We start from the raw sequence: 18,262 nt of genomic DNA, 5'->3' as shown, positions 1-18,262 counted from the left end.
GAGTCACACACCAAGCTTTTATGAAACTTGTTTTGGAACCTTTGTCTTTTGACCCTTAATTCATGGCTCAGTTCCTTGGGGTTTTGTGTAATATATGAGTAAGGTTAAAAGTAAATTTATGGAGAACATAGAACTATTCACCTGGTAGATCCTGACTGGTAGAATTATTGTGTTGCCAGGGAGACTGTGACGTGTCTGTCTTCTGATGTCTGTGGGACCAAGACCTCCATCTTGCCTTGCTTATTGCAGGATCCTAGATAAAACACAAACTTAGAGTAGCCGTTAAGCACCTTTTCCCCCACCAGTCTTCTGTGGCTTCCTTGAGTAGGCTCTAGTGAGCATGTGTGAGGAGGAACAGCTGCTGTTTCAGGGAAGGAAGGGAATTTCTCACCAGCTCATGACTTTCTCTTTTCCTCCTTCAGCCGACAGTGAAGTACGAGCGCCAGCCAGAGTACCTGGATGCTACAGGTGGGACCCTGCATCCCTATCAGATGGAGGGCCTGAACTGGCTGCGCTTCTCCTGGGCTCAGGGCACTGACACCATCTTGGCTGATGAGATGGGCCTTGGGAAGACGGTGCAGACGGCAGTCTTCCTGTATTCCCTCTACAAGGAGGTGCGCAAGCCGGGGCTACTGGCTTTGTGTGTGGGGGGATGTTCTGTGTTCAGGGTCTTCTCTTACACTCCAAGGAGACAGAGAAAGGAAGAAAAAACTATTCTCTGACCTGGAGAACAGTGTTGAGTGACAGTAAGAGAGACCTAAGTACCCAGAGACAGATGGGAGGGAGTGGAGCCTTGGGGAGGTTAGTGGTGGGTGCCTGGAGCCTCAGTCCTGAGGGCTGGCTGGGCGCTGAGATGGGCAGGACTGTGGGTGGAGCTAGTGTGGAGAGACCAGTGTGTGAGCTCCATGGAGGCGGGCCTGGAGCTCTGGGAAGGAGGCAGCTGGGTGTGTTTGTATCCTGGGGAGGGAGGAGGGGCAGCAGCAGTGCACAGGCCAGTCCTCTGCCCCCTGGAGGGGCCGGGGACCAGGCCGTGGACGCTGGGGTTGTGTGTGGGGTCCTGAGTCCTCACTGTCCCACTGCTCTTCCTCACAGGGTCATTCCAAAGGCCCCTTCCTAGTGAGCGCCCCTCTTTCCACCATCATCAACTGGGAACGGGAGTTTGAAATGTGGGCTCCAGATATGTACGTGGTGACCTACGTGGGTGACAAAGACAGCCGTGCTATCATCCGAGAGAACGAGTTTTCCTTTGAGGACAATGCCATTCGTGGTGGCAAGAAGGCTTCCCGCATGAAGGTACCTCAGGGAGGCAGGGGCAGGGGAGAGTTGTTGCTATGGCGTCCTTGAATCTGGTCCCTGGGGTGAGGAGGAGCGAATTCCCCCACTCCCACCCCACCGGCCTGGACCACCACCCCTTGACTTGGCCTGGACACGAGTGACCAAGTCACCTTCTTATGCAGAAAGAGGCATCTGTGAAGTTTCACGTGCTGCTGACATCCTATGAGTTGATCACCATTGACATGGCCATCTTGGGCTCTATTGACTGGGCCTGCCTCATCGTGGATGAAGCCCATCGGCTCAAGAATAATCAGTCTAAGGTGAGGGGCGGGGGAGCTGTGGCCTTCAGTTTTAGGGTTCTGGTACCACCTACTCAGGAAGGGGAGACCAAGGAGCACGCAAAAGGGAAAAAGGATCTCTGCCTTCCTTACTCATGATAGATAAGCCTTGGAGGCCAGGCCTTAGAAGAGAGATGGAGGACATTGCTGGTGGTCCAGTGGTTAGGACTCTGCACTTCTACTCTGGGGTGGGGCACGTGTTCATCGGCTAGTTGGGGAACTAAGATTTCGAAGTGTGGCTGAAAGAAAAAAAAGGTAACTGCCAAAAGAAGATAAAGGATAATACATTTTTTTTTTTAAAGAGAGATGGAGGGTAGGGGTGGGGGCTTAACTGCTGGGCGGTAAAACGGGAGTTTACAAAGAAGTACTGGAGCCCTGTTTTCATTGCACTCCACTTCTCTCCATCTGCTTCACCAGTTTTTCCGGGTTTTAAATGGCTACTCGCTCCAGCACAAGCTGTTGCTGACAGGGACTCCACTGCAGAATAATCTAGAAGAGTTGTTCCACCTGCTTAACTTCCTCACCCCTGAGAGGTTCCAGTAAGTGTGTGCTTATCCAGTCGGCTCCTCATCCTTCCTGCTCCTTCTGCCTCCTGCGCCATGTCCCTTCCCTTCCCCTCTCCAACAGCTTCTTTCCTTTTCCTTCTGAAGCAATTTGGAAGGCTTCCTGGAGGAGTTTGCAGACATTGCCAAGGAGGACCAGATTAAAAAGCTGCACGATATGCTGGGCCCTCACATGTTGCGGCGGCTCAAGGCTGACGTGTTCAAGAACATGCCGTCCAAGACAGAGCTGATTGTGCGTGTGGAGCTGAGCCCCATGCAGAAGTGAGTGTGGAGGAATAGGGCGCTGGCTCCATTTGGCAGACACAGACACGCCAGCCTGTCTGCATGGTGTTTCCCAGTCCTCCCCATACTCTGATGTGAGACGGTTGGTGACCAAGCCAGTGAGGCCCAAAGGAACCTGTGGCCGGGGTGCTGGGTCCAGAGTGCTCAGCGCTTCCTTCCCTTGTTTAAAAGGATGGCAGTGGAGCTTCTTAGGTCTCCTCAGTCCCAAAGTGAAAGGTGCTGGAAGGAAGGCCCCAAACCCTGGGGCCACATGGTGAGCCAGGTAACAACTCTGGAGGGTGATGTCTCTTACCCTATCGTCTACACAGGAAATACTACAAGTACATCCTCACTCGGAATTTTGAAGCGCTCAATGCTCGAGGGGGCGGCAACCAGGTCTCTCTGCTAAACGTGGTAATGGATCTTAAGAAGTGCTGCAACCATCCATATCTCTTCCCCGTGGCCGCCATGGTACGCTGTGCCACCTCTTGTTAGTCCCTGGCTGGAGACCGCTCCGTGTGGGGTTTCTTTCCTTATTTTTTCTTTTTTGCTCCTCTCTAGGAAGCCCCTAAGATGCCTAACGGCATGTATGACGGCAGTGCCCTCATCAGAGCATCCGGGAAATTATTGCTGCTTCAGAAGATGCTCAAGAACCTCAAGGAGGGTGGGCACCGTGTCCTCATCTTCTCCCAGGTAACTTCCGGGTAGCAGTGGACAGCTCAGAGATGTACGGGAGGACTGTTGTCTAATTAAGCCCGTAATTCAACTCTGCTCTTCTTCAGATGACCAAGATGCTGGACTTGCTAGAGGACTTCCTGGAACACGAAGGTTATAAATATGAACGTATCGATGGGGGAATCACTGGGAACATGCGGCAGGAGGCCATTGACCGCTTCAATGGTAAGAGGGGAGGAGTGGCTTTGATCCTGGCATCCTCACTCACTCAGGGTGCTAGACCCATCACTTGTTCCCTCCATCTGTTTTTCTGGGTAGCGGTTTAGGGTCTTTTGTTGACATGGAAGAGTACTTTTGAATTTCTTGATTGGAAGAATGTATCAGATTATTCCTGGGAGATTGTTTATTCCCTATGGAGTCTTTGTTCTCTCTGCTGAAAAGAAGGGCACTTCATTTAATCATCCTCATTGCATGCTGAGGCCTGGGAGGGACCCGGATTTATCCAGATTTACCAAGCCCAGATAGCAAGCTAGTGGCAGGCTTGTCTCAGTAGCCACTACTACCTCCTCTTCTTCTTCTTCTTTTTTTTTTTTAACTTTATAACTTGAGATAGTTTTGAACACAAAAGTTCAAAAAAAATAACATAGCTAGTTCATGTATACCTTTCACCTGACTTTTCTTGATAACTTACATGACCACAGTACAACAATCAAATCCAGGGAATTAACATTGGTGTCTAGTATACTACTAACCAGGTCATAGACTTGAACGTCACCACTGACCATGTGTCAGGATCCACCCACAGATCCCACATCACTCACAGTTGTTGTCTCTTCCAGTTCTTCATTCTTTCTTTTTTATTCATGATATTGATACCTTTGATGGTGACCTGGTCAGCTTTATAGAATGTTTAGCTTTTCTTAAATCAGTCTAGTTGATGTTTTCTCATGGTTTGATTGATGTTAGACCTTTTGGGCAGGAGTCTGCAAGAGCGATGCTGTGTCCTTCTCAGTGCATCATTCCCAGGGACAGTGTGACATTGATAATGTTCCACTGCTGGTGTTGACCTTGATTACTTGGTTCAGGTGGTGTCTGCTGAATTTTATCCCTTGTAAGGTTTTCTTCATTGCGATTGATAAATTCCTTTAGGGGACACTTGAGACCATGGTGACATCCTGTTTCTTCTTAAACTTTCACACTCATCTCAGTGTCTAGTGCTCTTTGCTTACGATGAATACCATTATTGATACTTCAGTGTTTGCCTAAAGAGGTGTGTGGTGTTGTTTTTTTTTTTCAATTCAAGTATAGTTGGTTTACAGTGTTGGGTTGATTTCTGCTGTACAGCAGAGTGATTCAGTCATACATGTATACAATTCTTTTTTAAAAATATATCTTCTTTTTCATATTCTTTTCCACTGTGGTGTGTCACAAGATACTGAATACAGTTCCTTGTGCTATACACAGTAGGACCTGTTGTTTATCCATCCTACATGTAGCATTTTGCATCTGCTAATGAGGTTTTGTATTTCTGATGCTCCTTATACATTTGTTCATTGGAATTGTGGTTCCTCTCTTAGCACCGGGTGCTCAGCAGTTTTGCTTCCTGCTTTCCACTCGAGCTGGGGGTCTTGGAATCAATCTGGCCACTGCTGACACAGTTATTATCTACGACTCTGATTGGAACCCCCATAATGACATCCAGGTGAGCAGAGGCAGCAGCCTTGGCATACAATAACTTACTGGCAATGCAGTGTTCTCTGCACGGGCTCCACCGTCTGGAATTAGTTGTTTCAGGGGAAAATAATAGATTCTTTTTAAATGTCTTTTATCTTATTGTGAGCTGGAGAGTTTGGGTTAGCTCTGGTCCTACTTAGGGTAACATGGTAGAGGATGGTGTCTGGGAGCAGGGGTGCAAAAGGCTGTTGTGTGAGGCAAGCTGCAGCTCCTGCCTCAGGCTGGGTTTGGCTTACTATGTGAAAGGGCAAAAGAACATGGTGACTTCAGTTTTTGTCTTTGTTTTGTACCCCACTCTAGGCCTTTAGCAGAGCTCACCGTATTGGGCAAAATAAGAAGGTGATGATTTATCGGTTTGTGACCCGTGCATCTGTGGAAGAGCGCATCACGCAGGTGGCCAAGAAAAAGATGATGCTGACGCATCTAGTTGTTCGGCCTGGGCTGGGCTCCAAGACTGGATCCATGTCCAAACAGGAGCTTGATGATATCCTCAAGTTTGGCACTGAGGAGCTATTCAAAGATGAGGCCACAGATGGAGGTGAGCTGGTCAGGAACTTGTGATGGTGTGGGGTGTGGCTGCTCTAAAGGGCATCTTTGATCCTGAGGGTCTTGGGACTCATACCTTGGGTCTGTGGGGCTAGCTTTCTCCACTGCAGCTGCTGATGCTAACTGGGGGTATGGACCCCTGATTCTTGATAGGAGGAGACAACAAAGAGGGAGAAGACAGCAGTGTCATCCACTATGACGATAAAGCCATTGAACGACTGCTGGACCGGAACCAGGATGAGACTGAAGACACGGAGCTACAGGGCATGAATGAATATTTGAGCTCATTCAAAGTGGCCCAGTATGTGGTGCGAGAAGAAGAAATGGGGGTGAGTATGAGTCCAATGTGGTGCTTGGTGTTTGGTCCAAAAGTTGGAGTTGAGACCATGATGGTATTTGAGACAAGAGGAAAACATCTGTAGGCAAGATAGTACAGTGATTATTTTTTCACCTTTTTGAAAAGAAATTCTGTAAGTATGAGCAAATCACATTCACTTCTTGGACGTAACTGGCCACATTTCACACTCAAAACATTTATATTAACTGCTTTATCAGCTTCTCACTTTATTTTCTCTTATGTATTTTATTAGTTGTATAAATAGACTTTGGATTGCTAGCCCAACTCTCTCCAGAGAAAAGGTAGGAGATGTGATGTGTACTTACTTAGCCTGTCTTCCTGTACTTTTTGAAACAACTGTTTTTCCTTTTTCCCTTCTGTTTCCTGGGTCTTTTAAAACAGAAAACAAAGAATACTCAGTTATGAATGTGTGGACTCTAATATTTTCCCCCTAATATAATAATAGGGTATGGAATTAAAGAAAAAAATTCTTTCTCTTCTCGTCCCCTTTGATGGTCTTTGCCATCTATTCTCATTCTTCCAACTCTGAATCATTCCTCTTGCTATTTTTCTGATATATATCTTAAACTCTATTGTGTACTTGTGGCTGAAAAGTCTGACTGGTCTGCAGCCTAGTAGTCTTCGGTCAAAACTGCTCTCCTGTCAGGGTGGCCTGTGTGTGGGAGGGACCCAGGGGAGAAGGTGCTGAGTGGCTGCAAGGGAGGGCTGGTACTCTCCCTCCCACTGTTAACCTTTCCTGACGATGGCCCTCTAGGTGGCTGCATAAAGTTTTGCTTTTTGAATACTCAGCCCTCCATATGTGTAGCTCATACATCTGCAGATTCAATTGTGGACTGTGTGGTACTGTAGTATTTACTGTTGAGAAATATCTGTGTGTAAGTGGACTCATGTAGTTCAAACCTGTGTTGTTCAGGGGTCAGCTGTAAGTCTTCAGATGGAAAATTCAGAAGCTATGGAAGTATCTCTTCCCCACCCCAGTCCTTTGGCTACCTAGCACCCTCTTTGGGGATAAGTGATATTTATTTTACAAACTATTTTATGTGCCTGTAAATCACATATATATCCATATATATATGTGTATACATATATATATAGACGTGTATATACACAGAAACACCCTTCTCCTTTTAAGGAAAGTGGTTTTCTCTAAAGTTGAAGTATTGTTCCACAGGGAAGTCCCCAGGTCCTCTTCTAAGTGAGGTATAGCAGTAGACAAGGAGACATGGGGCTTGGATCCTAGTGAGCAGTAAGAAGGGAGTTTCCTGGCGATCCAGTGGTTAGTGGTTAGGACTCCACGCTTTCACTACTGAGGGCCCAGGTTCAGTCTTTGATCAGGGAACTGGGATCCTGTAAGCCACGTGGCACAGCCAAAACAAGAAGGGAGTGGTTATTCTTTTCTGCTCCTTGTGGTTAGACAGGGTCCTGAGACAGTTGTGAGCAGTGGGTTGTTGCAGAAGCCTCACTTCGTGGCTGGAGCATTTATTTGTTGGTGTAGGACTCTCTAGTGCTGTCTTCCTCCTCTGTCATGTGAGCACATCCAGAGAGAGGAGCATGAGATCAGAGCAGTCGGAAACACTGAGGCCCCCACACTGGAGAGGTTTCTGTTCTGGAGAGTCCCCCACATCTGTAATGGACATTTTAGGAACAAGAAATAAACTTCTGTTGTGTTAAATCACACCACACAAACACACAAAAATAGGAAGAATAGTTGATTTACAATGCTGTGTATATTTCTGCTGGGCAACCAAGTGATTCAGTTATATATATGTATATATATACACATTTTCTTTATATATATTCTTGTCCATTATGTTATCATAGGATATTATATATAGTTCCTTGTGCTATACAATAGGACCTTGTTGTTTATCCGTTCTATATTTGAAAGCTTACATCTGCTAATCACAACCTCCCACTCCAGTCCCTTCCCCTTGGCAACTACCCGTCTGTTCTCTAGGTCCATGATTCTGTTTCATAGATAGGTTTGTTTGTGTCATGCTTTCAGATTCCATGTATAAGTGATATGGTATTTGTTTGTTTCTGACTATGATCATCTCTAGTTGCATGCATGTTGCTGTGTAAGAAAAGTGGCTTCTTCTCCATGATGTTCTGTACCTCACCTTTGTCTACCTGATCTTGGAAGATTTATTTCATCCAAATCAGTACAGAAAGAACTTCTCCTTCACCCCCCTTTTTTGCTGCATAATATGTCACCATTTGAAAGTACCATAATCTCTTAAAAAATTGAGATATAATATAAAACACTATTATATTAAAGGTGTATGATGTGATTTTATATATTGTATCAAATCATAATGATTTGTATATATTGCAAGATGTCACCCCAGTAAGTTTAGTTCTGTCACTATATATATATATATAGTATTAACTTTTTTTCTTTTTTTTTTTTTAACTTTTTTTTTTTTCCCTCTACATTCTTTGTGTTGTGTTAGTCTCTCAGTTGTGTCTGACTCTTTGCGACCCCATGGACTGCAGCCCACCAGGCTCCTCTGTCCATGAGATTTTCCAGGCAAGGATACTGGAGTGGGTTGCCATTTTCTTCTCCACTTTTTTTTTTCTTTTAAGAGAGCTTTTAAGAACTGCTCTTTTTAATAGCAACTTTCAGATGTGCAGTATGATATTAACTAGACTTTCCATGCTATATATAAAATCACCATGACTTAAATTTGTACCTTTTGACTCTCTTCATCCATTTCACACACACCCCCCCCCCCCATAATTTATTCAGGTTCCCTAATGGTGGATATGTAGGTTGTTTCTTATATCAATGCTGTTAACAGCTTAATTCTAATGTAAAGGATTTGGAACTCGTGGTCCTAAACTATCTGAAAAAAAAATGTAAAGACTTTCAGAGGAGCATAAACATTATGGGGATATAGAAGGATATGTAATTTTTTTTCCCACACAATTGGTAAACTTCTATGAAGTTTATGAACAACAGAAAGGGCTTGTGGCCCTTCTACTTTTTTGCTTGGGAGAATCTTCTGCAGTATTTCAGAAGCTTCTCCATTCTGCCTAGTTAAGGCTCTAATCTTTTTCCTACATTTTACCGTCTCCCACTTGTTTGTGTGTCAGTAAAAGGGGTTAAAATAATGCATACTGTCTCTTCATCCTTTTGTCTTTGTGATAACAGCTTGTCCTGTCAATTAAATTTCTTTCAAGTTCTTAGGTTCAAGCAGGCACATCAAGTATTTCAGAGACCAGTCATGAGCAGCAGCTAACAGAGTGGGAACTCTGAGGACCAGGGGTAGCTGGGGGTGCAGCAGCCCTGAGTCCTGGCCCTCCCTCTGCCCCAGGAGGAAGAGGAGGTGGAACGGGAGATCATAAAACAGGAAGAAAGTGTGGATCCCGACTACTGGGAGAAATTGCTGCGGCACCATTATGAGCAGCAGCAAGAAGATCTGGCCCGAAACCTGGGCAAAGGAAAAAGAATTCGTAAACAGGTCAACTACAATGATGGCTCGCAGGAGGACCGAGGTGTGTGTGGCCGGCCCCGCCCCCCACCCATGGGCCGTTCCACTAGAGCAGTGGGCCCCGCTCATCTGCCCTCTCTCCCTCCAGATTGGCAGGACGACCAGTCCGACAACCAGTCCGATTATTCGGTGGCCTCAGAGGAAGGTGATGAAGACTTTGACGAACGTTCAGAAGGTGAGGCCCACGCCTTTCTGTTGGATTTTTACCTGTTGCTTTGTCTAACATCTCAATCAGCGTCGCTCACATGTCCTTTTCTTCTTGTAGCTCCCCGCAGGCCCAGTCGCAAGGGCCTGCGGAATGATAAAGATAAGCCATTGCCTCCTCTGTTGGCCCGTGTTGGTGGGAATATTGAAGTGAGTACCACTCAGTCCTAGGGCAGGGTGGGTGCAAGTGGCTGTCGGGTCTTGGAGTTGGGTCGCCTCCCTCTCACCTGGTTCATTCTGCACCCCCAGGTTCTTGGTTTTAATGCTCGTCAGCGAAAAGCCTTTCTTAATGCAATTATGCGCTATGGGATGCCCCCTCAGGATGCTTTCACCACGCAGTGGCTCGTGAGGGATCTGCGAGGCAAATCAGAGAAGGAGTTCAAGTAAGTCGAGTGCTTGGGTGAGCACTGTAGAGCAAGGCCTTTGAGTCCGGGTTTTTCCGCACACTGGAGCCCCCTGTGCCAGGAGGCAGTCTCTGTCTCCTGCTGAAGCTGGAAGTGCAGCTGCTAGGAATAGGGCTTTCTGTTCCCTGCTTCCCGGGAAGAGGACCTGGGGCACGGGGCGGGGTCTGGAGACCAACTCTCAGCGCCATGGCGGGCTTTACCTTACATGGAGCCACAGTCATCTCCAGGATGAGGCCTCAACTGCCCCGCGGGTGGGAAGGAGTCTGGTCTGGGAGCTGGGTGCTCTTTAACCTGTTTCTCTGTTTCTTTACCACAGGGCTTATGTCTCGCTTTTTATGCGGCATTTATGTGAGCCGGGAGCAGATGGGGCTGAGACCTTTGCTGATGGCGTCCCCCGAGAAGGCCTGTCTCGCCAGCATGTCCTTACTCGGATTGGTGTTATGTCCTTGATTCGCAAGAAGGTGAGCCCTGAGCCTCCCTCCGTGATCCAGGGCTTATAGTTGGAGCTGGAGGGCCAGCAGGGAAGGAGCCTAGTTGGACTCAGATCTTCAACCTCTTGTCCCATTGCTGCAGGTTCAGGAGTTTGAACATGTTAACGGGCGTTGGAGCATGCCTGAACTTGCAGAAGTAGAGGAAAATAAGAAGATGTCCCAGCCAGGGTCACCATCCCCAAAGACTCCTACCCCCTCCACTCCTGGGGACACACAGCCCAATACTCCAGCTCCTGCCCCGCCTGCTGGTGAGTGCTCCTGGACGGTAATCCTCTGTCCTCTTCTTCTTGTCCTGGCCTGTGGTTTTTCTGCTCCTCTGTGCTCAGTTCTCAGGGGACTCCGGCAGGACGCACAGCAAGCTCCCTCTCAGTTTAGGAGGGCCGTCCTGAGAATAGGGCTGGCTCTTAAAGGCACGAGAGGACAGTTTAAGATGAGACAGACTGAGAGGGCATGACCGTCTCTGTGATCTGGGACCTCTTAATGTCTGTTGTTGGTCTGCAGAGGATGGGATAAAAGTAGAGGAAAATAACCTCAAAGAAGAAGAGAGTGCAGAGGCAGAGAAAGAGGTGAAGGCTGCACCCCCTGAGGCCGCCGTCGAGGTGAGAGGGTGACAGACGCCACACTGGAGGCAGTGGGATTGACCCGTTCTCCCTCTGGGGGGCTGGCCCATCTGCTTCAACCTCTGTCTTCTCTCTTTTGAAGTGTACACAGCCCCCTGCCCCTGCCTCAGAGGAGGAGAAGGTCCCAGTGGAGCCTCCTGAGGGAGAGGAGAAAGTGGAAAAGGCAGAGGTCAAGGAGAGAACGGAGGAAGCGATGGAGACAGATCCCAAAGGTATGTCTATCTACACGCCCTGCAGACCCTGCGAACCAAAGGACTTTGACTTGCAGCCCAGCAGGAGGCAGTCCAGAGGAACTGACACATGGAAGACTTTCACCCCTGAGTTGAAAAACTGTGGGCTTTTTCTCCCTAAGGACATCTTTTATGACTTTAATCATTAAGATTTAGGTTTAGGACTATTTCAGGTCTAACAGAGGTGGGGAGCACTCTTGTTTAGATATGTTCTCAATGCCGTCTGTTCCCCCCAGGTAATGCTGACGTGGAGAAGGTGGAGGAGAAGCCAGCAGTCGATCTGAATCCCATTGTGGTGGAGGACAAAGGTGGGTGTTTGGAGAAGCCAACTGTGCTGTAAAAGGACTCTATTGCTGAAAGGAAAAGACTTTGTCTCCCAGACACTCCTCCACCCACAGTCTCCCCATCCATACTGATAGAATCATTTTATCCCAAGCTAAAAGACTCCCCCTCTCCCCTCCTGTGATGGTCAGTGGGCTGGTGGCACCTTTTTGTGGGTTTAAGAAGCAGTTACATGTGGGGACTTCCCTGGTGGTCCAGTGCTTAAGACCCTGCTCTCCCAACGCTGGGGGCCCAGGTTTGATCCCTGGTCAGAGAACTAGAGCTCACATGCTGCAACCAAGACAACAGCACAGCCAAATAAATTAATTAATTTAAAAAAAATGGAGAAAGGGTGGAGGTAGATGGGTGGTCTTGTATGTAGCACATGGTGTGCTATATATATAGGTAAGGGCCATGGTGCTGTCTTCTGTTTAGAGCTGACATTTCTCTTCTGCCTGTTCTGTAGAAGAAAAGAAAGAAGAGGAGGAGAAAAAAGAGGTGATGCTTCAGAACGGAGAGACCATTAAGGATCTGAATGATGAGAAGCAGAAGAAAAATATTAAACAGCGTTTCATGTTCAACATCGCAGATGGTGGTTTTACTGGTATGAAAAAGGGGCCCACTGGAAAGATTGAAGGTGAAATTAGGGTTCTTGTCAGAAACCAAGGTACAGAAACTTTAGCTCTCCTAGAGGGAATACCAGGCCTACAGCACACTCTTCTGGGGTCCCTGTTAGAAAGCCAAAGGCACAGTAAGTTGGTATCTGGGGTCAGGAGTAAGTAGCTGAATCCTCAGTGGTGTCTGCCTTTGTGTTTCTCCCCCTTCCACACACCTCTCTTTAGAGCTGCACTCCCTATGGCAGAATGAGGAGCGGGCAGCCACCGTCACCAAGAAGACTTATGAGATCTGGCACCGACGCCATGATTACTGGCTACTGGCTGGCATCATAAAGTATCCTTTGCCTGAGTCTGAGCCAAGGTTCTGGTGGGATTTCTGACGATCTCACAGTTGGACGTTCTTACTTTCCCTTGTTTCGTTTTTCCTGAGCGATTAATTTTCCAACAGCCATGGCTATGCCCGTTGGCAGGACATCCAGAATGACCCACGCTATGCCATCCTCAACGAACCTTTCAAGGGGGAGATGAACCGTGGCAATTTCTTAGAGATCAAGAATAAGTTTCTAGCCCGAAGGTTCAAGGTGAGCAGGAATGGGAGGAATACAGGCTTGATGGGACTGCCTTTAGAGTGCAGAAGGGACTGCAGAGGAAGTCTGGTCGTTCAGCCATACTGTATATCATGTTTTCCTGGGTACTTAACTGTGTATCCTGTGAATGGCTTTGCTCCCAAGTATCTTAGAGATCAAGACAGACAGACTTGAAAAGTAAGCAGTTACTTAAGGGCTGAAGATGACTGCCTGACAAATGACAGAGAGCAGCACTGTGGGTGTGGGGGGACCTCTGCAGGTTGGAGTGTTCAGGAAAGACACAGGTGTGACTGAAATGGCTGTAAGGAGGTGGGGCTGTCAGTGGACTGGTCATACTTTTTTCTGAGTCTGTGTGGATGAGGGGTGGGGAGATGGAGAGATGGAGAGCTCCATTTTTAGAAATGCTGGGGCTAATATGCCCAGGACTGAAGGGGAGTCTTTGTTAGGAATGCAGCAAATTGTATTGAGGGCACCTTGTGCAGACATCAAAATGAAGACAAGGCACGTGAATCTCAAGCTAAGTATTATAATTGGGGAATGAGGAATGCATACCAGTGAGCCTTGCAACATCGTGTGCCAAGTAACAGGGAGCACAGGGACAGGCCTGGTGCCTCTTCTGAAGCTTTCAGTTTAAAGTAGCGGCAAATGTGTGGTCAAAAAAACAAACAAACAAAAAAATGTGTGGTCAAGTGTGTGTCAGTCTAAGTGTTGTGATGGAGACTGCTAAATCCATAAAGAAGTTCTCCGGAGGGAATGTGGGGAATGCTCACAAATGATTCAGGGAGAAGATGGCATTGGAATGGAGGGTTTTTTCCTACAACTTTTTTTCTTTTTTTTAAATGACCATTTTTAAAGTCTTACTGAATTTGTTACAATATTGTTTGTTTTATGTTTTGGTCATTTGGCCAGGAGGCATGTGGGGTCTTAGTTCCATAACCAGGGATATAACCTACACCCCTTGCCTTGGGAAGCAGAATTGTAATCACTAGACCACCAGAGAAATCCCCTGGAATGAAGTAATAAGAGATTGTTGGATAGATAGAAACAGGAGGCCTTATGATCGAAAGGCTTAGGTTGGGTATACAGGCTGTAGCGCTTTAGGTAGGGTGTTTGGAAACAGCCAATAGTCCAGGTAGGGTGTAGGAGACATTCATGGTGGTGGTGGTAGGAGGTAGGTTGGAGAGAGAGGTAAGGCTGGAGGCTTGACTTCACCTTACAGTTCATGGGTAGCTATTGAGGGTTTGTGAAGGGTTTTGATAAGACCAAGGGAAACTGAAATAGAACATTCCATGAGATTACAGAACTACTCTATACTCATGCGGTAGTAAGGGCTCAACTCATACTGGCTGTGGAAAAGGATGAGATAAAGGAAATGAAACACTTGACAGTATTTCAGGCTCCTTTATAAGACAAACTGTAGTGATGTGCAAGCAGCCATATGTGATAAACCAGTAAGTATGAATGTGTTCCAGTAAAACTTTATTGACGCTAAAATATGAACTTAATATAATTTATATGAAGTGTTATAAACTATTACTTTTTTTCCAACCATTTAAAAGTAAAAAACCCATTCTTAGTTCTTGGGTCATCCACAAATGGGTAGTGGCCCAGATTTGGCCCACAGGCCATAGTTTGCTGACCCCTGAGTTACTTGACTGGATTTGAGATACAAAAGAGTGAGACTCAACTGAGGTTTTGAGTCTGAGTTGCTGAGAAAGTTAAATTATCATCAGCAAATCAGAGAAGTGAGGAGAGCTAGCAGTTTGTAGAAGAGTGAGTTCCGTTCTAGACAAATCCTTTGGTGTTTTTGAGAAGTAAATACCCCAGCACCATCAACAAGTCGGATCAATGCGATCAGCCATGCACAAGTGGGAACAGAACAATCCTTGCCTGAGGTACAGGTTTGAGAAGCACCACCCTATTTGCATAGAGGGGCAGGCTGATGCTAGGAGGTGAGAGAGCTCTTGAGAGAAGGCTGATTCTGGAGAAAGCTTATAGTTTGGGGCAAGAGGGAGGGGAGCTGGTGAAGGAGTGTACAGGGTACAGGTAGGTGTCTGGTCTGTTTGAGCATAAATTAGTACACCTGATGTAGGCAGGTCTTGTGGAAGAAACAACAGTCCATTATTCTCATACTCTCCTTTTTCCTGATCTCTAATGGATTCGTTCTTTTTAAGAACCAGAGGATCCTTGAGTAAAATAAGCCTCATAACTCAAGTATCAACATTTTGTCCCTTGGAATGTTTCAAAGGACCTTTTACACAGCTCCTTCAGGTGACATGTCAAGTGTTTGTTGCAATATGAGTTTCGGTGGTGGGGTCTGGAGGCAACCAGATATGTTCGACACTGGGTGTGTGGGTAGGTAAAATGTGGATTCACATCACAGCATTCAGCAGCAGGTAGAAGTGATAAAATACATTTCTATAACATAAATGGACCTTTTAAAAAGATACATAATGGGGAAAGGAGGAAAATAATGTACAGAAAAACATTCTGTAAATTAGAAAACACACACGAAACAATACTATCTTCAAGAAAATCCACAAAAAGTAGATATATTAAAAGGACTGCCTATTTGAGGAAGGAAGGAATGGGAGTGAGATATGGAGGTGAAAGAAAAGAAACAACAGGAATAATTTTTTAAAGAAAAACAACTTAAGTGATAGGGTAGTTATATCCAAAGGATGACTGCCATGCAACTGTTTAAAGTCATATTTTATTTATAAAGAGTCTCACTATGTAAGACTTACCTTTCCTGGTGGCTCAGATGGTAAAGCGTCTGCCTGCAATGTGGGAGACCCAGGTTCGATCCCTGGGTTGGGAAGATCCTCTGGAGAAGGAAATGGCAACCCACTCCAGTACCCTTGCCTGGAAAATCCCACGGTCGGAGGAGCCTGGTAGGCTACAGTCCATGGGGTCGCAAAGAGTCGGACATGACTAAGCAACTTCACTTACTATGTAACTTTAAATGAAAGCAATATAAATACATATATAGAATCTAATTTTGTAAAAAAAAAAAAAAAAAAATCTGTAATGAAATACCTCTAACGTCTTTTGGAGGTGGAATTGTGATTTGAATTCTTTTTATGTTATATTCTAAATTGAATATTTATCATTTTTGTATAAGGGTGAATCAGTAAAGGGTGAAGAACTTTTAAAAACACAGACCTCCAAAGAGGGGTAAAAAAGGCAGTAGTATAATGTTGGACTGCCAGATGAGGGGGAGGGAGCATCCATCCGTGAAGTTCTTTACCGGTTTCGAGAGGACTCTCAGCAGCAAGCAAGAGGAGCGTCAGTCTGACTGCTGTCTCCTCCTGTCTCCTGTCCAGCTCTTAGAACAAGCCCTGGTGATTGAGGAGCAGCTGCGGCGAGCAGCTTACCTCAACATGTCCGAGGACCCCTCTCACCCGTCCATGGCCCTCAACACCCGCTTTGCTGAGGTGGAGTGTCTGGCGGAGAGTCATCAGCACCTGTCCAAGGAGTCCATGGCAGGAAACAAGCCAGCTAATGCAGTCCTGCACAAAGGTAGCCAGTGGCTCCCCTGCCTCCTGCCAACCTGGCCTTTCTTTCTATCTCTGCCCTTCCCCAGTACATGGTTACTCCTCCGGCCCCAGCCTTTCACCAGCTCCTTTGTCTGGGAGCTTAGGGTATGCTGGGAATCCTCGCCTTCCTCCGAGGGCAGCTGACATCTTAGAGGCAATCAAGGACAGTAGTTCTTTGCCTCTTAACTCGAATATTATTGAAGTTCTTGGAGGTGGAAACTAAGCAGAATAATGTAGCTTCATCTGTGGTAGTGTAATTTCAGGTGATTTAATATCCTGTCAAATTCTAGACTGTTTTCAACATGCAGTTTCTGATTAAAGTTAAGACACTGTGAGGCGGGTGGAAGGTGAAAGGACAGAAAGAAGGCTGGTATAAAGGAAGAAGAGAGAGCTCCAAAAGGAGAGGAAAGAGAAAAGGAAACAAGGAATAACTATTCAAGAAGTGGAGGAAATAAGAGAAAATAGGGATCAAGGGACAGGTGACTTTAAAATCATAGAATCATGGGCAGCTGGAACTGGAACATGAGGAATAAGAAATATGTGGTGGAGCCAGGTCAGGTGACTCAGTGACAATGACAGTATTTCAGCACATCAGTTACTCGGTTACTGAGAAGTACTAGGGGGAAGGGATGGTCCCCATATGGGAGGACGGACCTGGGTCTTGACCACAACGGCTCACCGCCTCTTTTTCTCCCCATGCAGTTCTGAAACAGCTAGAAGAACTGCTGAGTGACATGAAAGCTGATGTGACTCGACTCCCAGCCACTATTGCCCGAATCCCCCCAGTTGCTGTGAGGCTACAGATGTCAGAGCGTAATATTCTCAGTCGCCTGGCAAACCGGGCGCCTGAACCACCTCCACAGCAGGTATAGGACCATTTTCCTCTGGTCAGCTGTTCAACAGAGCCATTACGCAACTTGGAAACTTTGCTGTCTGTCCCTAGCTTTATAGGCTGGGCAGCGGGGTGGGCTTACTAGTGAGTTCTCTTGGGATCTGGTGGGTTGCTGTGGTCTTGGAACTCTTGACTCCCTTGGCCTTCTCTTCCTATAGGTAGCCCAGCAGCAGTGAAGACCCAGATGGAAAATAGCACCTCCACCGCTGAGCAGTGACCTTCCTCACTTTCCCTTGCCCAGATTCTCCCCTGGGGGCCCGAGAGACCCTCTCCTTCCTTCTGCCCCATCTTCTAAGTTGTAGAGGAACAGCACCCCGAGCACTAGGGGAGGGGAGGGAGTGAGGGGCAGTGGTGCCCTTCCTGCTGGAGAGACGTGCAGCAGTGGCGCCGGGGCCATCTGCAGGGAGCTGGCGGGCTGGCCTTCTGGGCCCTGGCTTCTCCCCACTGTAACACCGTCTGTTACACACGAACTGTTGTGGGTTCCCGCCAGGCTTGAAGAAAATGATCTGAATTTCTTCCTCCTTCCGGTTTTATTTTGCTGGTTGATTTTGTGTTTTGTTTTCTCCTTTGGGGTATTCACAGCGGGCCGGGCCCCTGGGCGAGACACAGCTACCTCTGTTGGCATCTTTTTAATACCAGGAACCCAGTGGCTCCAGCCCCTGAGCGGCTAGAATGAAATAAAGTGGAAAAAAAAAAAAAAAAGGAAAAGAACCAAAAGCATAAAAAAAAAAAAAAAAAAAACAGCAGATTTCTTGATGAAAACTGAAAATAAAAGTTTCCTTGTATTTTAGTGCTCTGGTTCAGTGTGGGTGTAGGTGCAGGTGGGTGAGTGAGTGACGGGAGCCCTGGGACACGTGTAATTGGAGAATAGGGGTTTCCTTGTATCATCAGAGTCCACGGAAGAGTTGAGTCTCCCATCTGTACACGTGTTCCGGGCAGGATGCTGTCCCCTGTGCACAGCCGCCACCCCCACCGCCACCCGCGGTTCACAACCTGAGCCGTGCGCGAGCCTGCGAAAGCAGGCTTCTCCAAGCTGTAGAGATACCATGCATAAAATGAAAGGATCTTCCTCGCAATGTGAAGGTGGAACCAGGGCTGGAACAGTATTTTAAC

General features: G+C 46.8%; 1 protein-coding gene and 1 non-coding gene across 8 annotated transcripts in view; both read left to right on the top strand.

Moving 5' to 3' along the window:
• The window catches only part of CHD4 (chromodomain helicase DNA binding protein 4), a 29,672-nt gene extending 12,002 nt beyond the window's left edge, over positions 1–17,670 (top strand). For 3 of the 7 annotated variants that reach the window (XM_061124770.1, XM_061124772.1, XM_061124767.1), the window contains exons 15-40: positions 423–614; positions 1,093–1,293; positions 1,458–1,595; positions 2,031–2,152; positions 2,264–2,437; positions 2,767–2,908; positions 2,999–3,130; positions 3,220–3,337; positions 4,690–4,814; positions 5,147–5,384; positions 5,546–5,721; positions 9,068–9,248; positions 9,333–9,419; positions 9,510–9,598; positions 9,698–9,831; positions 10,169–10,313; positions 10,426–10,591; positions 10,845–10,942; positions 11,046–11,175; positions 11,430–11,501; positions 11,981–12,118; positions 12,357–12,465; positions 12,580–12,712; positions 16,045–16,243; positions 16,960–17,123; positions 17,308–17,670. In XM_061124770.1, the coding sequence (XP_060980753.1) occupies positions 423–614; positions 1,093–1,293; positions 1,458–1,595; positions 2,031–2,152; positions 2,264–2,437; positions 2,767–2,908; positions 2,999–3,130; positions 3,220–3,337; positions 4,690–4,814; positions 5,147–5,384; positions 5,546–5,721; positions 9,068–9,248; positions 9,333–9,419; positions 9,510–9,598; positions 9,698–9,831; positions 10,169–10,313; positions 10,426–10,591; positions 10,845–10,942; positions 11,046–11,175; positions 11,430–11,501; positions 11,981–12,118; positions 12,357–12,465; positions 12,580–12,712; positions 16,045–16,243; positions 16,960–17,123; positions 17,308–17,325 (3,621 nt within the window). In that variant the 3' untranslated portion in view covers positions 17,326–17,670. Of the gene's footprint in view, positions 1–422; positions 615–1,092; positions 1,294–1,457; positions 1,596–2,030; positions 2,153–2,263; positions 2,438–2,766; positions 2,909–2,998; positions 3,131–3,219; positions 3,338–4,689; positions 4,815–5,146; positions 5,385–5,545; positions 5,722–9,067; positions 9,420–9,509; positions 9,599–9,697; positions 9,832–10,168; positions 10,314–10,425; positions 10,592–10,844; positions 10,943–11,045; positions 11,176–11,429; positions 11,502–11,980; positions 12,119–12,356; positions 12,466–12,579; positions 12,713–16,044; positions 16,244–16,959; positions 17,124–17,307 lie in introns of all 7 variants that reach the window. The other 4 variants (XM_061124771.1, XM_061124768.1, XM_061124769.1 and 1 more) reach the window with 3 other exon arrangements.
• LOC133044102 (small Cajal body-specific RNA 11) lies at positions 10,631–10,768 on the top strand. The gene has a single exon (XR_009689851.1). It is a non-coding gene; the product is annotated as a small Cajal body-specific RNA 11 (non-coding RNA).
• Positions 17,671–18,262: the final 592 nt, after the last annotated feature.

The sequence above is a fragment of the Dama dama genome, chromosome 22, assembly GCF_033118175.1.
Source record: "Dama dama isolate Ldn47 chromosome 22, ASM3311817v1, whole genome shotgun sequence".
NCBI lineage: Eukaryota > Metazoa > Chordata > Mammalia > Artiodactyla > Cervidae > Dama > Dama dama.
This window is presented reverse-complemented; position numbering and strand designations above follow the sequence as displayed.